Raw genomic sequence first — 18364 nt, 5'->3', positions numbered from 1 at the left:
CGCCGCTCTTGCGACGGTGACCCGCTGGCTCTTGCCATGGCGGCGGGAGTGACCATTGGCGGGGGGTGGGGGTGTGTAAGCTGCTCGTACCATGGCGACCTTCCCACGGCACCCACGGCAGAGTGGACGGGGCTAGGAGCGGGGGGCGGAGCTCTCCGTTTCACGTGACTGGGCCACGCGCCTTTCCTGCTCTTTCTCCGCCCGCGGCCGCTTTGGCGCATTGCAGTTCAGCGGCAACCAATCAGGGCGGCACTTTCAGCCCGCCGCGCCTCCCCCAGCCAATGAGGCGGCGGCGCACAGCGAACGAGAGGGATCCTTCCGTCGGGGGCGGGCCCTGACGGGGGTAGAGCCTACGGAAGGGGTGGGGTCAGAGGGGGATCCGCGGTGCTGTGGAGGGGGAGCCTCTCGCCGCCACAGGAGCGCCATGGTCAGGGGGCGGCACCGGAGTTGCCATGGCGACGGGGGGCGCTATGGGGCGGGGGGGCCCCACCGGGGTTGTTATGGCGACCAAGGGGCTGCTATGGGGCGGGGGGGCGGCACCGGGATTGCTTTGGCGACCAAGGGGTTGCTATGACAACGGGTCACTGGTAGTTCGGGGGAGGCCTATGGGTGCTGGGGGCACGTTGAGGTTGGGGGGGGGCTGTGGGTGGTAGTGGGTGTCGGGGTGTTGTGTGCTGGGGTATCCCATGGGTGCCCCTCACCCTTGTCTCCCTCCCAGGCTGACCAGCTCACTGAGGAGCAGATTGCAGGTGGGGGGGACACAGGAGGTGACAGCGGGGTGAGGGGACCCTAGAGGGGACCTTGGGTGGGAAAACACTTGGGGGGGACACTGGGGAGTGGGGGAACACGGGGGGAGGGGGGTTGGACCGTGGGGGTCAATGTGGTAGGGGAACACACCAGGGTGGAGAGGTAACACTAGTGTGTGTCAGGGTGACAGTGGGACACCCAGGAGGGGACATAGGGGTGCTGGGGTGACAGTGGGACACCCTGGAGGGGACATTGGGGCATCAGGGTGACAGTGGGACACCCTGGAGGGGATATTGGGGTGTCAGGGTTGACAGTGGGACACCCAAGAGGGGCCACTGGTGTGTCAGGGGAGTAGCACCAGGGCACGCAGGAGGGGACACTGGCCATCAGGGTGACACGGGTGTGCAGCTGGTGGCACCCATGGACCCCCCTGGCTGTCCCTGGCCCTCCCTGCTGGTGACAGCACGTGACCCCGTCCCCGTGGTGACGGTTCCCAGAGTTCAAGGAGGCGTTCTTGCTCTTCGACAAGGATGGGGATGGCACCATCACCACCAAGGAGCTGGGCACTGTCATGCGCTCACTGGGCCAGAACCCTACCGAGGCTGAGCTGCAGGACACGATCAACGAGGTGGATGCCGATGGTGAGCCCCGCCTGTCCCCACGTGTCCCCTTGTCCCTCTGTCCCCCTGCTCACTGTCCCTTCGTCCCACCCCCAGGCAACGGCACCATCAACTTCCCTGAGTTCCTCACCATGATGGTGAGGAAGATGAAGGACACGGATAGCGAGGAGGAGATCTGTGAGGCTTTTTGCATCTTTGACAAGGTGGGTCAGGGACAGGGATGGGGACAGGGGAATAGGCGAGTGTCCTGGGTTCAGCTGGGATAGAGTTAATTTTTACAGGAACCTGGGAGGTGGGGGGCATAGCCGGGGCAGCTGACCTGAACTAGCCAAGGAGCTATTCCATACCGTGTGACATCATGCTCAGTATATAAATGGGGAGCGGGCTTTGGGGGGAGCTCTCGGCTTTCGGTGGGGGAAGTGGCGGAGCGTCGGGTCCTGGGTGGTGAGCAGTTGCACTGTGCATCACTCTTTTTGTATACTCTTTCATTAGTACCGCTGTTGTTGTTGTAATTTTTTTTGTGTTGTTCCAGTAAACTGCCTTTATCTCAACCCTCGAGGTTCCAGGTTTTTTTTTTTTTCTCTCCTCCGTCTCCTCCCTATCCCACCGGAGGGGGGCGGGAGGAGTGAGCGAGCGGCTGCGTGGTCCTTTGTTACCGGCTGGGCTGAAACCACGACAGCGAGTCAACGGTGTCACCACTGTGTCCCCAACCCCAGGACAGGAATGGGTACATCAGCGCGGCAGAGCTGCAGCATGTGATGACCAACCTGGGGGAGAAGCTGACGGACGAGGAAGTGGACGAGATGATCCGAGAGGCCGACATCGACAGTGATGGACAGGTCAACTATGAGGGTGAGTGCCACTGTCACCCCGGGGGGTCCCCGCTGTCACCCGGCATCTCCTCTGTCGCCCACAGGTCCCTGCTGGCACCCAATGGGACCCCGTTGGCATCCACCCACGGGGCTCCTCATCCCCTGGTGCTGCACTGTGTTCCCCATCACCTTTAGCATGGGGTACTACTGTGTCCCCTGTCACCACCAGCCTGGGACACCACTGTGTCACGTCACCCCTGGTAAGAGCCCTGTGTTGGGGACAGGGACACAGCAGGGATGGGAATGGGGATGGGGACAACATCCACGTCTCCTGTCACCCCTCTCGCCACGAATGTGGGATCCCACTACGTTCCCCCATCCCCAAGGGGCCAGACCCACCGTGTCCCCTGTCCCTGCCAGCTTGGGACCCCACATTGTCCCCTGTCCCCGCTGTGTCCCCCATCCCCACTGGGTCTGCAGTGTCCCCTGTCCCCATCCCTGTCCCTGCTGTGTCCCTGTCCCCAATGCATTCCCTGTCCTTGCTGTGTTCCTGTCCCTATCATGTCCCCTTCCCTGCTCTGTCCCCATTGTGTCCTTGTCCCCATCATGTCCCTGTCCCCACTGACCCTCCCTCTCTCCTGGTAGAGTTCATGCAGATGATGACGGCAAAGTGAGGGGTACGAGGCCACCAGGAACCCCCCTGCTGCCACCGCCTGTCTCTGCCACCAAGAGGTCCCCAGGCCCCCCCTGCACCCCAAACCCACCATTCGGGGGCACCGATGGGGGCGCTGGGAGGGGGAACCCCACCAGGACAGAGGGACCCCAAACCCTCCATAGGGGCTTTGGGGGAGGGTATGGGGGGACGCCATTTCCCCATAGAGGGTTTGGGGGGATCTGAGGCAGATCCAGGGTCCTCCTCCACAGCAGGACCCCCTTTGCCCCAGGAGAGCGTTTTGGGGCATTTCAGTGGGATTTTGGGTCTCAGGAGGGTTGGGGATCCCTGGGTGTGGGGAACTGGGACCAGGCCCTGGTTTTGGGGCATTTTGGGGGAGAAGTGGGGGGGCTACAGGCCCCCCCCTCCCCTGTCCGGACGCTGTCATGGGCAGCTAAAGCTGTGAAATAAACCACTGGTTTTACAGTTCCTGTGGCCTTAACGAGGCGCTGTAACGAGGGGCCCTAATGAGGGCCCTGATGCTGGTGGCACCCCCTGCACAGGGGGTGAGGGTGGGTTTGGGAGTGCCGGGGTGGCGCAATGGTGCATGGTTATGCAGGTTTGGGGGTGTTTGTTCATGTCGGGGTGTAGTTTGGTGCAGTTGGGGTGTATGAGTGTAGCTGGGGTGTACTTTGGACTGTAGTAGGGCTGTAGGTGTGCAGCTGGGATTTATGGGAGCAGGTGGGATGTAGTTGGGGTGCAGGGGTATAGCTGGAGTGCAGTTGGGGTGTACCTGGGGTGCACTGGTTGTGTCTGCCTGATGTTTCAGGATGGGCTGTTGGGGTGCGTGTGAGGTGGTGTTGGTGTGTGTGTGGGATGTTGGGGCATGTGTGTCCCAGGGTCCCCCCAGAGCCAATGCTGGAGAGCAGAGCTCCTGGGGGGGGGAGGCAGCCCCACCCATGGGTGCTTCTCTACTGATTCCACCCAAACACCAGGGTCCTCTACAAGTCCACCGCCCCAACACCTGGATCCTCTTCTGGTCCTTCAGGGTCCCACCTGGTATCTGGAGGGATCCATAGAGGACCAAGATGTTCGAGGGTGGGTCTGTAGAGGACCCAGGTGTCTGGGGGCATCTGGTCCTTTTGAACCTTAATCCCCCCCAAAAAAACCTCGTCACAATCAAAACCATCATTTAATTCAGTGGAGGAAGTTCCCAACTGCTGCGGCATGGCTGAGCGTGGTCGTGCTTCCGCTTGCCTGGAGCCAGATATGGCTGTGGTGCTACAGGGTGGAACGGAAACAGGCTGCACTTTGTGGAGAAAAGTAGTGAAATCGGGCTGGCTGTGTTGAAGATGCGCGTTCTGGGATCTGCTCCCTTCCCTGTTGGGGTGTGATATTACCCCCCCTGTGCAGGAAAACAGTGGTCAGCCTGGGATGAGTCCTGGGACACAGGAGGGAATGATCCTCTTAGTTGCTTTGGTAGCCTTCTGTGCCCTTCAACCACGGAAGGTTCAACCACTGAAGGTTCAACCCTCTCCCAAGGCTCAACCACTGAAGGTTTTACCACTGAAGGTTCAACCACTGAAGGTTTAACCCTCTCCAGAGTTTCAACCGCTGAAGGTTCAACCCTTTCTCAAGGTTCAGCCATTGAAGGTTCAACCCTCTCCCAAAATTCGACCACTCAAGGTCCAAGCCTTCCCAAGGTTCAGCCACTGAAGGTTCAACCACTGAAGGTTCAACCCTCTCCAGAGTTTCAACCACTGAAGGTTCAGCCACTGAAGGGTCAACCCTCTCCCAACGTTCGACCACTGAAGGTTCACCCATTGAAGTCCAACCCTCTCCCAAGTTTCAACCACTGAAGGTTCAACGCTCTTGCAATGTTCAACCCCTGAAGGTTCAACCTCTCAAGGTTCAACCCTCTCCCAAGGTTTATCCATTGAAGGTTCAACCCTTTCCCAAGGTTTATCCATTGAAGGTTCAACCGTCCCCAGAGGCTCAACTACTGAAGGTTCAACCCTCTCCCAGGGTTCACCCACTGAAGGTTCACCCACTGAAGGTTCAACCTTCTCCCAACATTCAACCACTGAAGGTTCAACCACTGAAACTTCAACCCTCTCCCAAGTTTCGACCACTGAAGGTTCAATCCTCTCCTACGTTTCACCCATTGAAGTGTTACCGAAAAAGCCGATCAAAGAAAATCTCTAAGACTTGATTTTGGAGTTTTAGGAAGCAGGCATTCTTTATTGCAGCACTGGGTGCACAGGGGATCGCTCCACCTGTTGTGAACACCGTTACCTACAACAAGCAAAATTTATATTGTTCTAGTCATGTGCATATTCATATTATCATTTACATAGTGTCCACCCTTTGGTCATGCGCAGTGTGGGTCATCTCTTTTTCCTAGTTAGCTGGCCTTGGGAAGTTTTATTTACAAAATCTCAGCAGAACTCAAAGCTTATCATCAAGGCCCAAGGCTTCTTGTCTGTTGACGCACATCAGGCCTGAGGCCTCCTGTCTGTTGGTGCCTTTAGCGCATACCATTGACAAAGCTCAAGGTTTTCTTATCTAATTAGTACATACCAAAATTTTGAAGTTTTCAAGCAAGCAAAAGTTCGTTAGTACAGCGATACAGTAAAATTTTCCTTCTCCTGCCTTTGTTCAAGGCATCAGAAGGTTCAACCACTGAAGGTTCAACCCTCTTGTGGACACATATTTAGCCAACGGTGTCGTGGTTTCAGCCCAGCCGGTAACAAAGGACCACGCGGCCGCTCGCTCACTCCTCCCGCCCCCCTCCGGTGGGATAGGGGGGAAGACGGAGGAGAGAAAAGAAAAAAACCTGGAACCTCGAGGGTTGAGATAAAGGCAGTTTACTGGAACAACACAAAGAAATTACAACAACAACAATGGTACTAATGAAAGAGTATACAAAAAGAGTGATGCACAGTGCAACTGCTCACCACCTGGGACCCGACACTCCGCCACTTCCCCCACCGAAAGTCCCGACCACCCCCCGGCCCGCTCCCCATATATATACTGAACATGATGTCACATGGTATGGAATAGCTCCTTGGCTAGTTCAGGTCAGCTGCCCCGGCTATGCCCCCCACCTCCCAGGTTCCTGTAAAAATTAACTCTATCCCAGCTGAACCCAGGACATTATCCACCCCTTATTCTATACCATCTACATCATGCCCAGATCTTACATTTTCCAATCAACCACTACCACTTTCCTTGTCTTTATATATATAAGTATATGGACTTGCCCCCCCCCCCCGCACACACACACACGCACACACACACGCAAATGGTATTCCTTTAGCCTATGGGCTATCCCTCTAATGTGTCCATCGATTTTATTTAGTCCATGATTTTGGGGCTCCATCTGTTGTAACAGTTCTTCAGGATAAGAGATGGTGTGAGGTGTTGGGTTGTTGTATGCTGCCTCTGGAACTTGTGGCTAGTACATTTGGTGCAACCCACGCTCTTGGTCTGCAGGTCGAAGATGTTGATCTTGAGGAAATTGCTGGGTGTCAGTTCAAGTTCTATCGCTGTTGTACTTGGCTCAGTTTCAAAGTCCATCCCGCAGTCATTTGGGTAATTCTTACAGTAATACCCTTGATATGGCATATAGACACTATAGATACAATGACATGCATTGGCAGGTTATTTAGCAGTTAAATATCATACAGCCCAATTCACTGGCTATTCTCTCCCAAAATCAAATCTCCCTGAGGTACACATCGAACTTCCCCATCCTTCTGCATCACCCACTAGGTGTACCCAGGTCCCTGAGCAAAAACAACCCCTTGAATGGGTTTGCCTCTGCTTGAGGGAGGACTAACCCAGACTGTCTTCCCTAACATACTCCTCATGCGCACTACAGGGACTTTATCCCCTTCTACAGTATGTGGAAGTCTTGGTTGGGCGGGGCCAGCCCGATTGGCGGATCCTCTAGTATTAATTAACCAGGTGGCTTTTGTTACATGTGTATCCCGATGTTTGAAAGTCCCACCCCCCATCACTCTCAATGTAGTTTTCAGCAGTCCATTGTATCGTTTGATTTTTCCGGAGGCCGGTGCATGATAAGGGATGTGATATACCCACTCAATGCCATGTTCTTTGGCCCAGGTGTCTACGAGGTTGTTTCGGAAGTGAGTCCTGTTGTCCGACTCAATTCTCTCTGGGGTGCCGTGTTGCCATAACATTTTCTCTTCAAGGCCCAGGATAGTGTTCTGGGCAGTGGCATGGGACACAGGGTATGTTTCCAGCCATCCAGTGGTTGCTTCCACCATTGTAAGCACATGGCGCTTGCCTTGGCGTGTTCGTGGGAGTGTGATATAGTCAATCTGCCAGGCCTCCCACTGTTTATATTTCAGCCATCGCCCTCCATGCGACAGGGGTTTTTGCCGCTTGGCTTGCTTAATTGCAGCACATGTTTCACATTCGTGGATGACCTGTGCGATAGTGTCCGTGGTCAAGTCCATCCCTCGATCTCGAGCCCATCTATATGTTGCATCTCTCCCCTGATGGCCTGAGGTATCGTGGGCCCACCAAGCCATAAATAGCTCACCCCTACGTTGCTAGTCCAGGTCCACCTGAGACACTTCAATCTTGGCGGCCTGATCTGCCTGCTGATTGTTTTGATGTTCTTCAGTGGCCCGACTCTTGGGTACATGAGCATCTACGTGACGTACTTTTACCACTAGCTTCTCTATCCGAACAGCGATATCTTGCCACAGTGCGGCAGCCCAAATGGGTTTACCTCTGTGTTGCCAGTTGCCCTTCTTCCATTGCTGTAGCCACCCCCACAGGGCATTTGCCACCATCCATGAGTCAGTATAGAGATAGAGCACTGGCCACTTTTCTCTTTCAGCAAGGTCTAATGCTAGCTGGATGGCTTTCACCTCTGCAAACTGACTCGATTCACCTTCTCCTTCAGCAGTTTCTGCGACTAGTCGTGTAGGACTCCATACAGCAGCCTTCCACCTCCGATGTTTTCCCACGATGCGACAGGACCCATCAGTGAACAGGGCATATTGCCTCTCATTTTCTGGCAGTTTATTATACAGCAGGGCCTCTTCAGCCCGTGTCACCTCCTCCTCTGGCAACATTCCAAAATCTTTGTCTTCTGGCCAGTCCATGATCACTTCTAAAATTCCTGGGCGACTGGGGTTTCCTATGTGGGCTCGTTGTGTGATCAGTGCAATCCACTTACTCCACGTGGCATCAGTCGCGTGATGAGTAGAGGAAACTTTCCCTTTGAACATCCAGCCCAGCACTGGCAGTCGGGGTGCTAAGAAGAGCTGTGTCTCAGTACCAACCACTTCTGAGGCAGCTCGAACTCCTTCATATGCTGCCAATATCTCTTTTTCAGTTGGAGTATAGTGAGCTTCGGATCCTCGATATCCCCGACTCCAAAACCCCAGGGGTCGGCCTCGGGTCTCTCCAGGTGCTTTCTGCCAAAGGCTCCAGGTAGGGCCATTCTCCCCAGCTGCAGTGTAGAGCACATTTTTAACATCTTGTCCTGTCCGGACTGGCCCAAGAGCTACTGCATGAACAATCTCCCGCTTAATTTGTTCAAAGGCTTGTTGTTGCTCAGGCCCCATTTAAAATCGTTCTTCTTCCGGGTAACTTGGTAGAGAGGACTTACAATTTGACTGTAATTTGGAATATGCATTCTCCAAAAGCCCACAACACCTAAGAAAGCCTGTGTTTCCTTTTTATTAGTCGGTGAGGACATAGCTGCTATTTTGTTGATCACATCCGCAGGGATCTGACGACGCCCGTCTTGCCATTTTACTCCTAAGAACTGGATCTCCTGCGCAGGTCCCTTGACCTTACTTTCTTTTATGGCAAAACCAGCCTTCAAAAGGATTTGGATTATTTTCTTCCCTTTCTCAAAAACTTCTTCTGCTGTGTTGCCCCATATGATGATGTCATCAATATATTGCAGGTGCTCTGGAGCTTCACCTTTTTCTAGTGCAGTCTGGATCAGTCCATGGCAAATAGTGGGGCTGTGTTTCCACCCCTGGGGCAGTCGATTCCAGGTGTACTGGACGCCCCTCCAAGTGAAAGCAAACTGTGGCCTGCACTCCGCTGCCAAAGGAATGGAGAAAAATGCATTAGCAATGTCAATTGTGGCATACCACTTAGCTGCCTTTGATTCCAGTTCATATTGAAGCTCTAACATATCTGGCACAGCAGCGCTCAGCGGTGGCGTGACTTCATTCAGCCCACGATAATCTACTGTTAGTCTCCATTCCCCATTAGATTTCCGCACAGGCCATATGGGACTATTAAAGGGTGAGTGAGTCTTGCTGATCACTCCTTGGCTCTCTAATTGGCAAATCAGCTTATGGATGGGGATCAGGGAGTCTCGGTTGGTGCGATATTGCCGCCGATGCACCGTTGTGGTAGCAATTGGCACCTGTTGTTCTTCAACCTTCAGCAACCCCACAACCGAAGGGTCTTGGGAGAGACCAGGCAGGGTAGACAGCTGTTCAATCTCCTCCGTCTCCAATGCAGCTATACCAAAGGCCCAACGGTACCCTTTTGGGTCTTTGAAATACCCCCTCCTGAGATAATCTATACCAAGGATGCACGGGGCCTCTGGGCCAGTTGCAATGGGGTGTTTATGCCACTCATTCCCGGTTAGACTCATTTCAGCTTCCAATACGGTTAGCTCTTGGGATCCCCCTGTCACACCAGAGATACAGATGGGTTCTGCCCCTTTATAACTTGATGGCATTAGGGTGCATTGTGCACCAGTGTCTACTAGAGCCTTATATTCCTGTGGGTCTGACGTGCCAGGCCATCGAATCCACACTGTCCAGTAGACTCGGTTGTCCCTCTCCTCCACCTGGCTGGAGGCAGGGCCCCTCTAATCCTGGTTAGAATATCCGTTACTCACTTTTTGCTCACGTGAATCAGAAGTCCCTTCAAGAGGATCAGAAATGAGATCGGCCCATCTACTGCGTCCGGGGGACTGCTCACGGGAAACTGGAGCAGCAGTTTTCCAAGAAGAATCCTCTTTTCTGGTTGCTTTTTCTCGCAACTCCCATACCCGTGCATCCAAGACTGAGGTAGGTTTTCCATCCCACTTCCTCATGTCCTCTCCATGGTCACGCAGGTAAAACCACAGGTTAGCCCGTCGTGTGTACTTTCTCTCTCCTCTCTCTTGGGCAGAGGAACGCTTACTCCCAATAACTGCGATGCGGGCCTGTATAGGTGAGGAGGAGGACATATCCACTTTGAATTGCTGGAACTCTCGGGACAATTCCTCTACAGCTGAGACACAGGCCCGTAGGGAGGAAGAGAGACTTCCTTCATATTGCCGGAGTTGGACAGCCAATTCATCCACCGTTTGTCCATAGCCTTCTTTCCAGGACATTACTGCCAATGAGTTGGCATAGGTTGGTGGTGCACTTTGTAGAAACTTCCGCCACATCGGTTGTGTGCATTGGACTTCATCTGGATCTGTGGGTGACTGCGCATTTTCTGGATCATTATAAATCACCTCCAGCACGGCTAATTCCCTCAGGTACTGGATACCTCTCTCCATGGTGGTCCACTTGCCTTGGTGACATGTAACTTCATCCCTGAAGGGGTATCTTTCCTTTACACCTAACAGAAGTCGCCTCCAGAGGCTGAGGACTTGTGTTTTTCTCCCAATCGCCTTGTCGATGCCCCGTTCCCTAGACAGAGATCCCAACTGCTTGGCTTCCTTACCCTCTAATTCCACACTACTAGCCCCATTATCCCAGCACCGGAGCAGCCAGGTAACAATGTGCTCACCTGGGTGGCGGCTAAAATCTTTTCGCATGTCACGCAACTCACTCAGGGATAGAGATCGGGTAATTATTTCAGGTTCTGCCTCTTCCTCCTGTTCTCGCGATGACCCTAGTTCATCTTCATCTCTCACCAAGCGAACTGATTTCTTTGTGTGTTTCTTTTTCTGTACAGGGGCGACTGATACTGGCACAGGTTGGTTTTCTGCTTTAGCTGCAGTATCTGTCACCAGGATAGGGGTAGCCACGGTACCTGTTGTCGTGGTAGGGGCAGCCACGGTGTCTGTTGTCAGGGTTGGGGTAGCCACGGTGCCTGTCGTCCTGTTTTCCATCTTTTCCCCTTTTTCCCCCTGAGGATGCTGCCTAATATCAAGCAGTGTTTGGTAGATACTGGCCAGGGCCCAGCACAGTGCAGCAAGTTGTATGTCTTTGGAATAGCCACAGCATTTTTCTTTCAAATATTCTACCACTTCATGAGGGTTCTGTAGTTGTTTGGGAGTGAACTTCCAAGCCACTGGAGGTGAGAAGTTCTCTAGATACCTGCCCACATCCTCCCACATGCCGTGCCACCCATGAATATCCAGCTTTGGGACAGATCTCTGGGTGGTACTCTTAAAGAGCCTTTTTGTAGCCCTAGACAAGACCTGAAACATATTCAGGAGGCATAGCACTAACAGCACACTGGCTTGCGCATCCCAAGGATATTCAAAATTCTCGAAAGCTGTTGTAATCAGTTGGAAGGAGAAAAGGGAGGGGAACGGACGGGGGGAAGTATCCCCCCCTAACTTCCCCATGGATTGGGTGTAATTACCAATAAAATCCGACAGAAGGTGCCCAAAGTATGGAAATGATATCACTGCCTCATACAGATACCAGCTTAACCTCATGACCAGTGATGTAATCATTTCACAAGTCGACATTGCCCAGTACAGCAAAATGATAATCCCAATCACTCTCCCAGAGATGAGATACGCAACTACAGGCAATACATAGAGCATATAAGAACTTACAAAACGCCACCATGTAAACAGCTGAATCAACATTGTGACTAACATCTATTTATCTAGTATAAGAAATGCATATGACAAATCTGTTTCAACACGCTCTGGCCAGATCTGTCGTTATCTCAACCCTTCGTGCCCCACGTTGGGCACCAAAAAGGACTGTCGTGGTTTCAGCCCAGCCGGTAACAAAGGACCACGCGGCCGCTCGCTCACTCCTCCCGCCCCCCTCCGGTGGGATAGGGGGGACAGGGAGGAGAGAAAAGAAAAAAACCTGGAACCTCGAGGGTTGAGATAAAGGCAGTTTACTGGAACAACACAAAGAAATTGCAACAACAACAACGGTACTAATGAAAGAGTATACAAAAAGAGTGATGCACAGTGCAACTGCTCACCACCCGGGACCCGACACTCCGCCACTTCCCCCACCGAAAGTCCCGACCACCCCCTGGCCCGCTCCCCATATATATACTGAACATGATGTCACATGGTATGGAATAGCTCCTTGGCTAGTTCAGGTCAGCTGCCCCGGCTATGCCCCCCACCTCCCAGGTTCCTGTAAAAATTAACTCTATCCCAGCTGAACCCAGGACAAACGGTCACAAGAGCATTCCAGATGCCTTTAGAAGGCCTTGAACAGAATAAACAAGAAGACAAAAAAAGAAAGATGCCAATTAGAAGAACACAGGTGTGCATTCCACGATAAAGGGAACTTGGCACAAAGAACCTCAATTCGGCAGTTTATCTTGACCAATTAGACTGAGACAAGTTTCGCATGTTTTAGTTAGTATAACCAATTATGTCTTATGTTTATGCGTGTGTACAGTGTTGATATAACCAATCATTAAGTGTAACTAGGCATGTGGACAGTGCGTGAATAATGTGTGTAACCAATAGTAAAATTGCTAAACGCATGTATGGATGTAACCAATGTATAAAAATGATGTCTGATGCTCTAGTAAAGGGTCTTCAACTATGATCATATTGATCTGTCGTTGAGTCCATGATTATGCTCCCGCACCCTCTCCCAACATTCAACCACTGAATGTTCAACCCTCAAGGCAGGCAGGCCAGGGCAAAGTTATTCTTTTGGGGATACCCTCAGTGACGCCGTTGCTTTCTCTTCCTCTGCAGAAGGATTTTTTACATCTTTTCCCCTTTTCTCCTTGATTGCCCTTTGAAATTGGCCAAATTCCCTGTTCCCCACAAGGGATGAAGGGTTGGGAGTTGCCTTTCCCACAAACTCCTACAAAAGGAGAGACATCAGGTTAGGCGTAAGGCAGACGGAAAACCAAAAAGAATTTTGAAAATGATTCAGTGCAACATTTCAGTGACTAAATGGAAAATTTCCTTGGCCCACGAAGGGGAGAAATTGGGGTTTTCCTGGAAAAAAAGGAAGTCCTTACCATGTGCACCAGGATGTGAAACTTGACATTTTGTGGGTCATATTCAAATGGTGTTTCTGGAATTATTGGTTCCACCTGCTGTGGCCACTAGTATGTAAAGAAAAAAATCCCCCAAATATTGACTGTTTTAGACTAAAGCAAGACCAGCAATTGTATGATATACTCAAGACAGTCAGCCTTCAGTTCTTTCCACTGCCTGGGAGAAACCACAAAAATGTCCCATATCATCTATTTGGTCTTTCCAGCCTGGCTGTGGGGACCAGAGGTGGCCAAAAGGTGACAAACCCATTCTTTGGGTTAAATCTGGGACTTTTGGGGGTTATATCTTTGACCTTGATAGACTGAGAAGTCAATTTTGTCTTCTGTAGAGTCAATGTTCAATGGGGAGACTTTTACTGGATCGGAAAGACCGATGTGCCTTTTGCTGGCACAGGGGGACAAGGACAAAGACAATGTTGCTCTGTCCCACCTTGTCCTTCAAAATCTCCTCTCTGACATAAGTAGACATGGACCCCCCCCAACAGCAATGATTTCTGAAAAAAAAGAAGAAGAAAACAAGTCAGACTCTCTGGCTCCAAAGGGACAGCACCAAATCAACATTGGCATTTCCAGATTGGGTGTTTTAGCATTAAAATGTCAATGTATTTTGCGGAAAGAGCCCCTGGAGATGTTACCATGGGTGGGGAGCATCTGCAGTGTCAGCAGCTTGTGTGCATGTTTGTCTTTTCCTTGGCAGCTGCGAGAGAGAGCCCTGAAGTAGCCTCAGGTTCACCATCCCCTGTCCCAAGGCCTGCAGGCTTGGCCCTGGAATGGGCCAGAAAGTAGTGTTATAGGATCCTTCAGGATGCCTAGATCTCACTCTTGATCTCTGGTTTCACTTGGGACCTTCGAGACACCCGGATGCCTGGGTTCCCCCCAGGATGTGTGGATTCACTGGGGACCTTCAAGACCCCTGGACACCTCCCCTGGGCTCCTCTTCCAGCAGCACCTGCAGAGCACAACCAGGATGGGACCTGGCAGCTGCCAGCACCCAGTGCCACCAGACCCAAGCCCTGCCCAACGGCTGTCCTCAGAGGGTGCTGGGGGGCCTTGCCCCCTTTCCCAGAGCCGCCGGGTGTCCCCTCACCTTGATATTCTCTGCCAGCTCCTATCTGTGGCAGAAGACATCCAGGCACTGTGACAAGGTATAGTACCTGATGCTTGTGCACAAGTTGCAAATGGACTTCAGGAACTTCATCTTCTGGCCCTCCTCCTGGCAGCTGGGGGACAGAGAGACAAACAGGGAGCGTGAGAGTTGGGGACACACAGCCAGCGGGACTGGAGCACTGGGGGTGCAGTGCTGTGTGGGAGGCCTGGGAGAAGCAGCTCTGCCCAGCCAGCACACCTCCAGCAGCCCGGCAGCAGAGCCCCTGTCAGCCGACTCCAGCACAGCTGTGTTCAAAATGGCCATGGTTACCTTTTCTGGGCTGCTGACAAAGGCCTGGATGACGTCCACGATTTCCTGTTCCTCTTCGTACATGGGTAACCAGCTGATACCTAATAAAGGAGGAGAGCAGGGAGGGCTGTAGAGAGAGTCTGGCAGCAGGAGAGAGCAGAGGAAGGAGCTCTGCCCTCCATCCAGCCCCGTGCCCGGTCCCCTGGCGCAGTCTTCCCATGCGTGTCAGGGCTGGAGAGTGCAGGGCAGACAGGCTGTGATGCTGGAGCACAGTGCGGCGGGGAAAGGCCCCAGTGCACCGGGCTGAGGAACTGGCTTGCAGATAGGCAGGAAAGGTCCCCATCCCACAGCATCGCTGCCTGCTGCCAGCCCAGCTGCCTCTCTCTGCCTGTGCCCCGGAGCAGGAGCTGGGTCCCCTCTGCTCTCTCCCTCCTTGGGAGAGGCTGTGCTGGGGCCAGCTCCCAGCTGCCCGAGTCATTCAGGCAGCATCATGCCCACCACCCATGGGACCTGCGCTGCCAGCATGCTGGGGAAACGTGAATCTGACATCGAGCAGGGTGTGCTTGCTGGCCCCAGCCCTGCCCAGAGCATCAGGGCACCTCACTCACCAGTCAGCAGCGGGTGGACCATGCACAGCTTGTTGGGCTCTGGTGGAGAACTGCTCTCCTGGGGAGCCCCGTCCTCCTCCCAGGCCATGCTGGGGGGGTCTCTGCACCATCCTGCGGGACAGAGGGAAGGGATGGGCAAGGGGGAAGCTTTGATGAAACGCCTTGTCCTCACCGGGGCTGCCAGGGGTGGCGGGGAAAGATGTGGGCTGTGCTCAGGGGCTCCTTGCCGGCTCTGCGCTCCTGCCCTGTCCCATCGCTGTCCTGCTGGACACTGCAGGCTGGGGGCCGCAGCCGCGCTGCTCACAGGCAGTGCAGTGGGGTGTCACAAAGGGAGGTCACAAAGGGTCCCACTGTGACTCGCTGCCTGGGCAGAGAGGGGCAGGGCATCCCCTGGAGGGGCACGTGGCTGGCTCAGCCCTGGGCACCTGGGTGCTCTCGGGGTGCTTCTGTGACAGTCTGACAAATTATAGTCAATGTCTCAAACATTCGTTAAAGAACTTTGGTGGAGAAAATGGCCTCTGTAAAAACGCTGGAGTTTTGTGAACAGGACAATGTGGCTGGAGGAGAGGGCCCCATGGAGGGTGGGACCATGCTTCTCCAAAGCCACAATTCCTTATCTTAAGTGACCAGGAGAAGGAGCACAGCATATGTGCCTGGAGGAGGAGGCCCCACGGAGGATGGGACTGTGCTTCTATCTTAAGCGGTCATGCCAGCAGGGAAAAAGAGGCAACTCTGCAATGAACCACCCCCCCCAAGCTCACTGACCGATTCCAGAGAACCCCGGGAACGGGAACTGCACATGTCGAGACCATCAACTAACACACTATAAAAGAAGGGAGAACGAGTTCTTAGTGCGTGCCTTCCGGAACTGGATCTCTATGCTGGCTGGACCAACGTTGGACCCAGGACTGGTGAAACCCTTTTCTTCTCTCTTTCTTTCTTTTTTTCTCTCTTTCTCTCTCTCCCTCTTTTCCTTCTCTCTTTTCCACAGTCCCTACACCTCATCCTTTTAAACATAAACCGTTGACCAAGTCTGAGACTAGGTGTGGATCTAGCCGCCCCAGGCTCCTCTTTGAGAAGGAGTCCAGAAAGCAAGGGGGTGTGTGGATTGTCCGGCTCATAGTTCACAAACGAGTTTCACCATGTCTAGTGCACACAGGTGACTTATGGGGGGGGTTACAAAAGTGACCCAGCCTTGGATTGCCTTGAGGCCCTGTCTCTCTGCAGAGATGACTCACGGGGAGCTGTGTAGACAGCTTAGCCCTGGGTTGTCTGATAAACCCTAAAGTAAACAGGGCAGTGGCTGTGCCATTCAAAGAACCAAAACCTGAACTGAGCCTTGAAATCCCTTAACAAATAGTATGCCCTGAGTCTCAATCCAACCACTATTCAGTTGCCTGAGGAAGCAAGGTAAAAAAAAAACAAACCACAAAACCTGGAGGGTTTCAGCTTCAGTTTCAAATGACAACCTTGTGTCTTCAAACAATCACAGACCAACAAAGGAAAGATAAGGGGAAACTCCACTGAGATATACATAACCCATTTAGGCATATATCATAATCCGCTCAGACATAGTCATACACACCATTCCACAAGTCAGGGGATAAAAACTCTAAGATTCAGGTTGGAAATGGGGGAGTCACTTCTCCAACTATACAGTTGGCTTGTGAAGGAAACCCTTCCCCTCCTTGATCGGGACGCTGGTCAAGGTAGCTTCCCTGGGATAGAGAGCCCTTACCTGGAGGGGTAAGTGAATATTGTTTATGCTTTAAGTTTGTAAACGCGTGTGTGCTTGTGGTTGTCTGTGAATTGCTTGTGGTTGTAATAGTGTACTACTCTTGCCTAAAAAAAATTGCAGTAGTGCATTCCTCCATTGTATCTGTAAAACCTGCAATAGTGGCATGTTAAGTCTGCGAGTGAAGTTCAAGTCGTTTGCTTGAACCTTGCAGTTAAGTCCTTTTCCATCACAGGGGGTCTGCTCTGAACCCCGTGACTCAACGGGACGGCTCTCCTGATAGTTTCATGTTCCTTTTTCCATTTCTTTTTCTACACCTCCCTTCTCTTTTCAAACAGCAGCTTAATGTCATGATGCAAGGTTCATATTGATAAGTTCACTTGTACTTGGGCAAGGTTAGCTAGGTTGAATAAATGTTGATTGTTGTTTGAACTCCCCTGGTGTCGTTTCACCTTAATTCTGACAAAGGAAATCCACGAACATGAGTTGCTCCAACTTTGGGACGCGACAGCTTCCAGACCCCCTTTGCCCTCATGTCCCCTCAGGACCTCCCTTTTGCCCTCCGGTGTGTCCCAGAGCCCCATGTTCAGACACCCTGGCATGCCCCCAGGACATCCCTTTCCTTTTGGCGCACTGCAGAGCCCTGCCTCTCCCCCTTGACAACATTAAGTGTGTAAGATTCACTCAAGCTTAACAGAATTCATAGTTTTTGTTGCCTCACCTCAACTCTTCTCCTTTAGTGGGGGAAAGACAGGGAGCAGCAGTAGCCAGCTGACTGTATGTGGGTGGTGAGGAACAAGAGCAACAGAGAGAGCTAGGGTTTTAGAGGGTCTCTGGTTTTAATGTGACCTCAAATCAGAAGCATCTTCCATCAGGAGTCTGCACCAGGGCCTGTGAGAGAGCTGTAGCCATCACTGATGGAGCTACAGTAGCCATCAACAGAAATGATAAGACAGCGTATCATTCCATGCCTCAGAAAGAAAGAAAGGCCCGACAACAAAGGTCATAATAATGGAGCTGTTTAATGAGGTAACTTCATTTCCACCCTTCTGTTTTAAGTCTATCTGTGGCGGGAGTCTGCTGCCCAATAGGAGTCTGCTGCCCTGTCTGTGTTGGCCTTCATGTGCGCTGCCAGGCAGGAGAACATCCATCTGCTGGAAGTGCCCTCGAGGCTGAAGAGGTGCTCCAGTAAGGAAAAGCAGCAGCTCTGCTGCAGCAGCCAGGCTAGCCTCTTCCTCCTGCCACACGAGAGAAACTGCTGGGCCCAGAGGCTCTAGCTGTACAGTGCTAAATGGGACAGGGCCAGGGGAAAGCAGGGCAGCAGACAAGCCAGGTACGCCTCCTTGGAGGAAAGGGAGCTGATGGAGGGAGGGCTGCTGGAGCAGAAGGGGGCAAACAACGAAGTGGTGTCAGGGAAAGCTGACCGCCCAAGAGGCGTGTTGGCACTACAGCATCAGGGGGGCCAAGCAAAGCCGGGAACCAGCAAGAAAAGGGGTATTGCCCTCTGAGCTTCCTCATTCTCACACCTCACCTCCACCTACTGCTCCTTCCCCACGTCCTG

The 18364-nt window shown here is 52.7% G+C and overlaps 2 protein-coding genes across 6 annotated transcripts; one reads left to right on the top strand and one right to left on the bottom strand.

Annotated features, from left to right (window-relative positions):
- The first annotated feature begins 170 nt into the window (after nucleotides 1–170).
- LOC138683273 (calmodulin-1-like) lies at nucleotides 171–5113 on the top strand. The gene is made up of 6 exons (XM_069774844.1): nucleotides 171–427; nucleotides 719–749; nucleotides 1245–1388; nucleotides 1464–1570; nucleotides 2084–2219; nucleotides 2825–5113. The coding sequence occupies exons 1-6, from the start codon at nucleotides 425–427 to the stop codon at nucleotides 2851–2853; spliced, it is 450 nt and encodes a 149-aa protein (XP_069630945.1). The 5' UTR covers nucleotides 171–424; the 3' UTR covers nucleotides 2854–5113.
- LOC138683272 (uncharacterized) lies at nucleotides 4005–16496 on the bottom strand. 5 transcript variants are annotated; one of them, XM_069774843.1, is made up of 6 exons: nucleotides 15069–16496; nucleotides 14152–14561; nucleotides 13495–14013; nucleotides 12641–12865; nucleotides 4864–4894; nucleotides 4674–4734 (listed from the first exon to the last, which is right to left on the bottom strand). In XM_069774843.1, exons 1-2 carry the CDS (start codon nucleotides 15154–15156, stop codon nucleotides 14173–14175), a joined length of 477 nt encoding a protein of 158 aa, XP_069630944.1. In that variant the 5' UTR covers nucleotides 15157–16496; the 3' UTR covers nucleotides 4674–4734; nucleotides 4864–4894; nucleotides 12641–12865; nucleotides 13495–14013; nucleotides 14152–14172. The 5 variants fall into 5 exon arrangements, with proteins under 5 accessions (XP_069630942.1, XP_069630944.1, XP_069630939.1 ...); XM_069774838.1 differs by having other exon boundaries at nucleotides 13495–13558; nucleotides 14219–14561; XM_069774842.1 differs by having other exon boundaries at nucleotides 12641–14013.
- Between the last annotated feature and the right edge of the window lie 1868 nt (nucleotides 16497–18364).

Source organism: Haliaeetus albicilla, chromosome W, assembly GCF_947461875.1.
Source record: "Haliaeetus albicilla chromosome W, bHalAlb1.1, whole genome shotgun sequence".
Classification (NCBI taxonomy): domain Eukaryota; kingdom Metazoa; phylum Chordata; class Aves; order Accipitriformes; family Accipitridae; genus Haliaeetus; species Haliaeetus albicilla.
The sequence above is the reverse complement of the archived record's forward strand: the minus strand, read 5'-3'. Positions and strand labels throughout refer to the sequence as shown.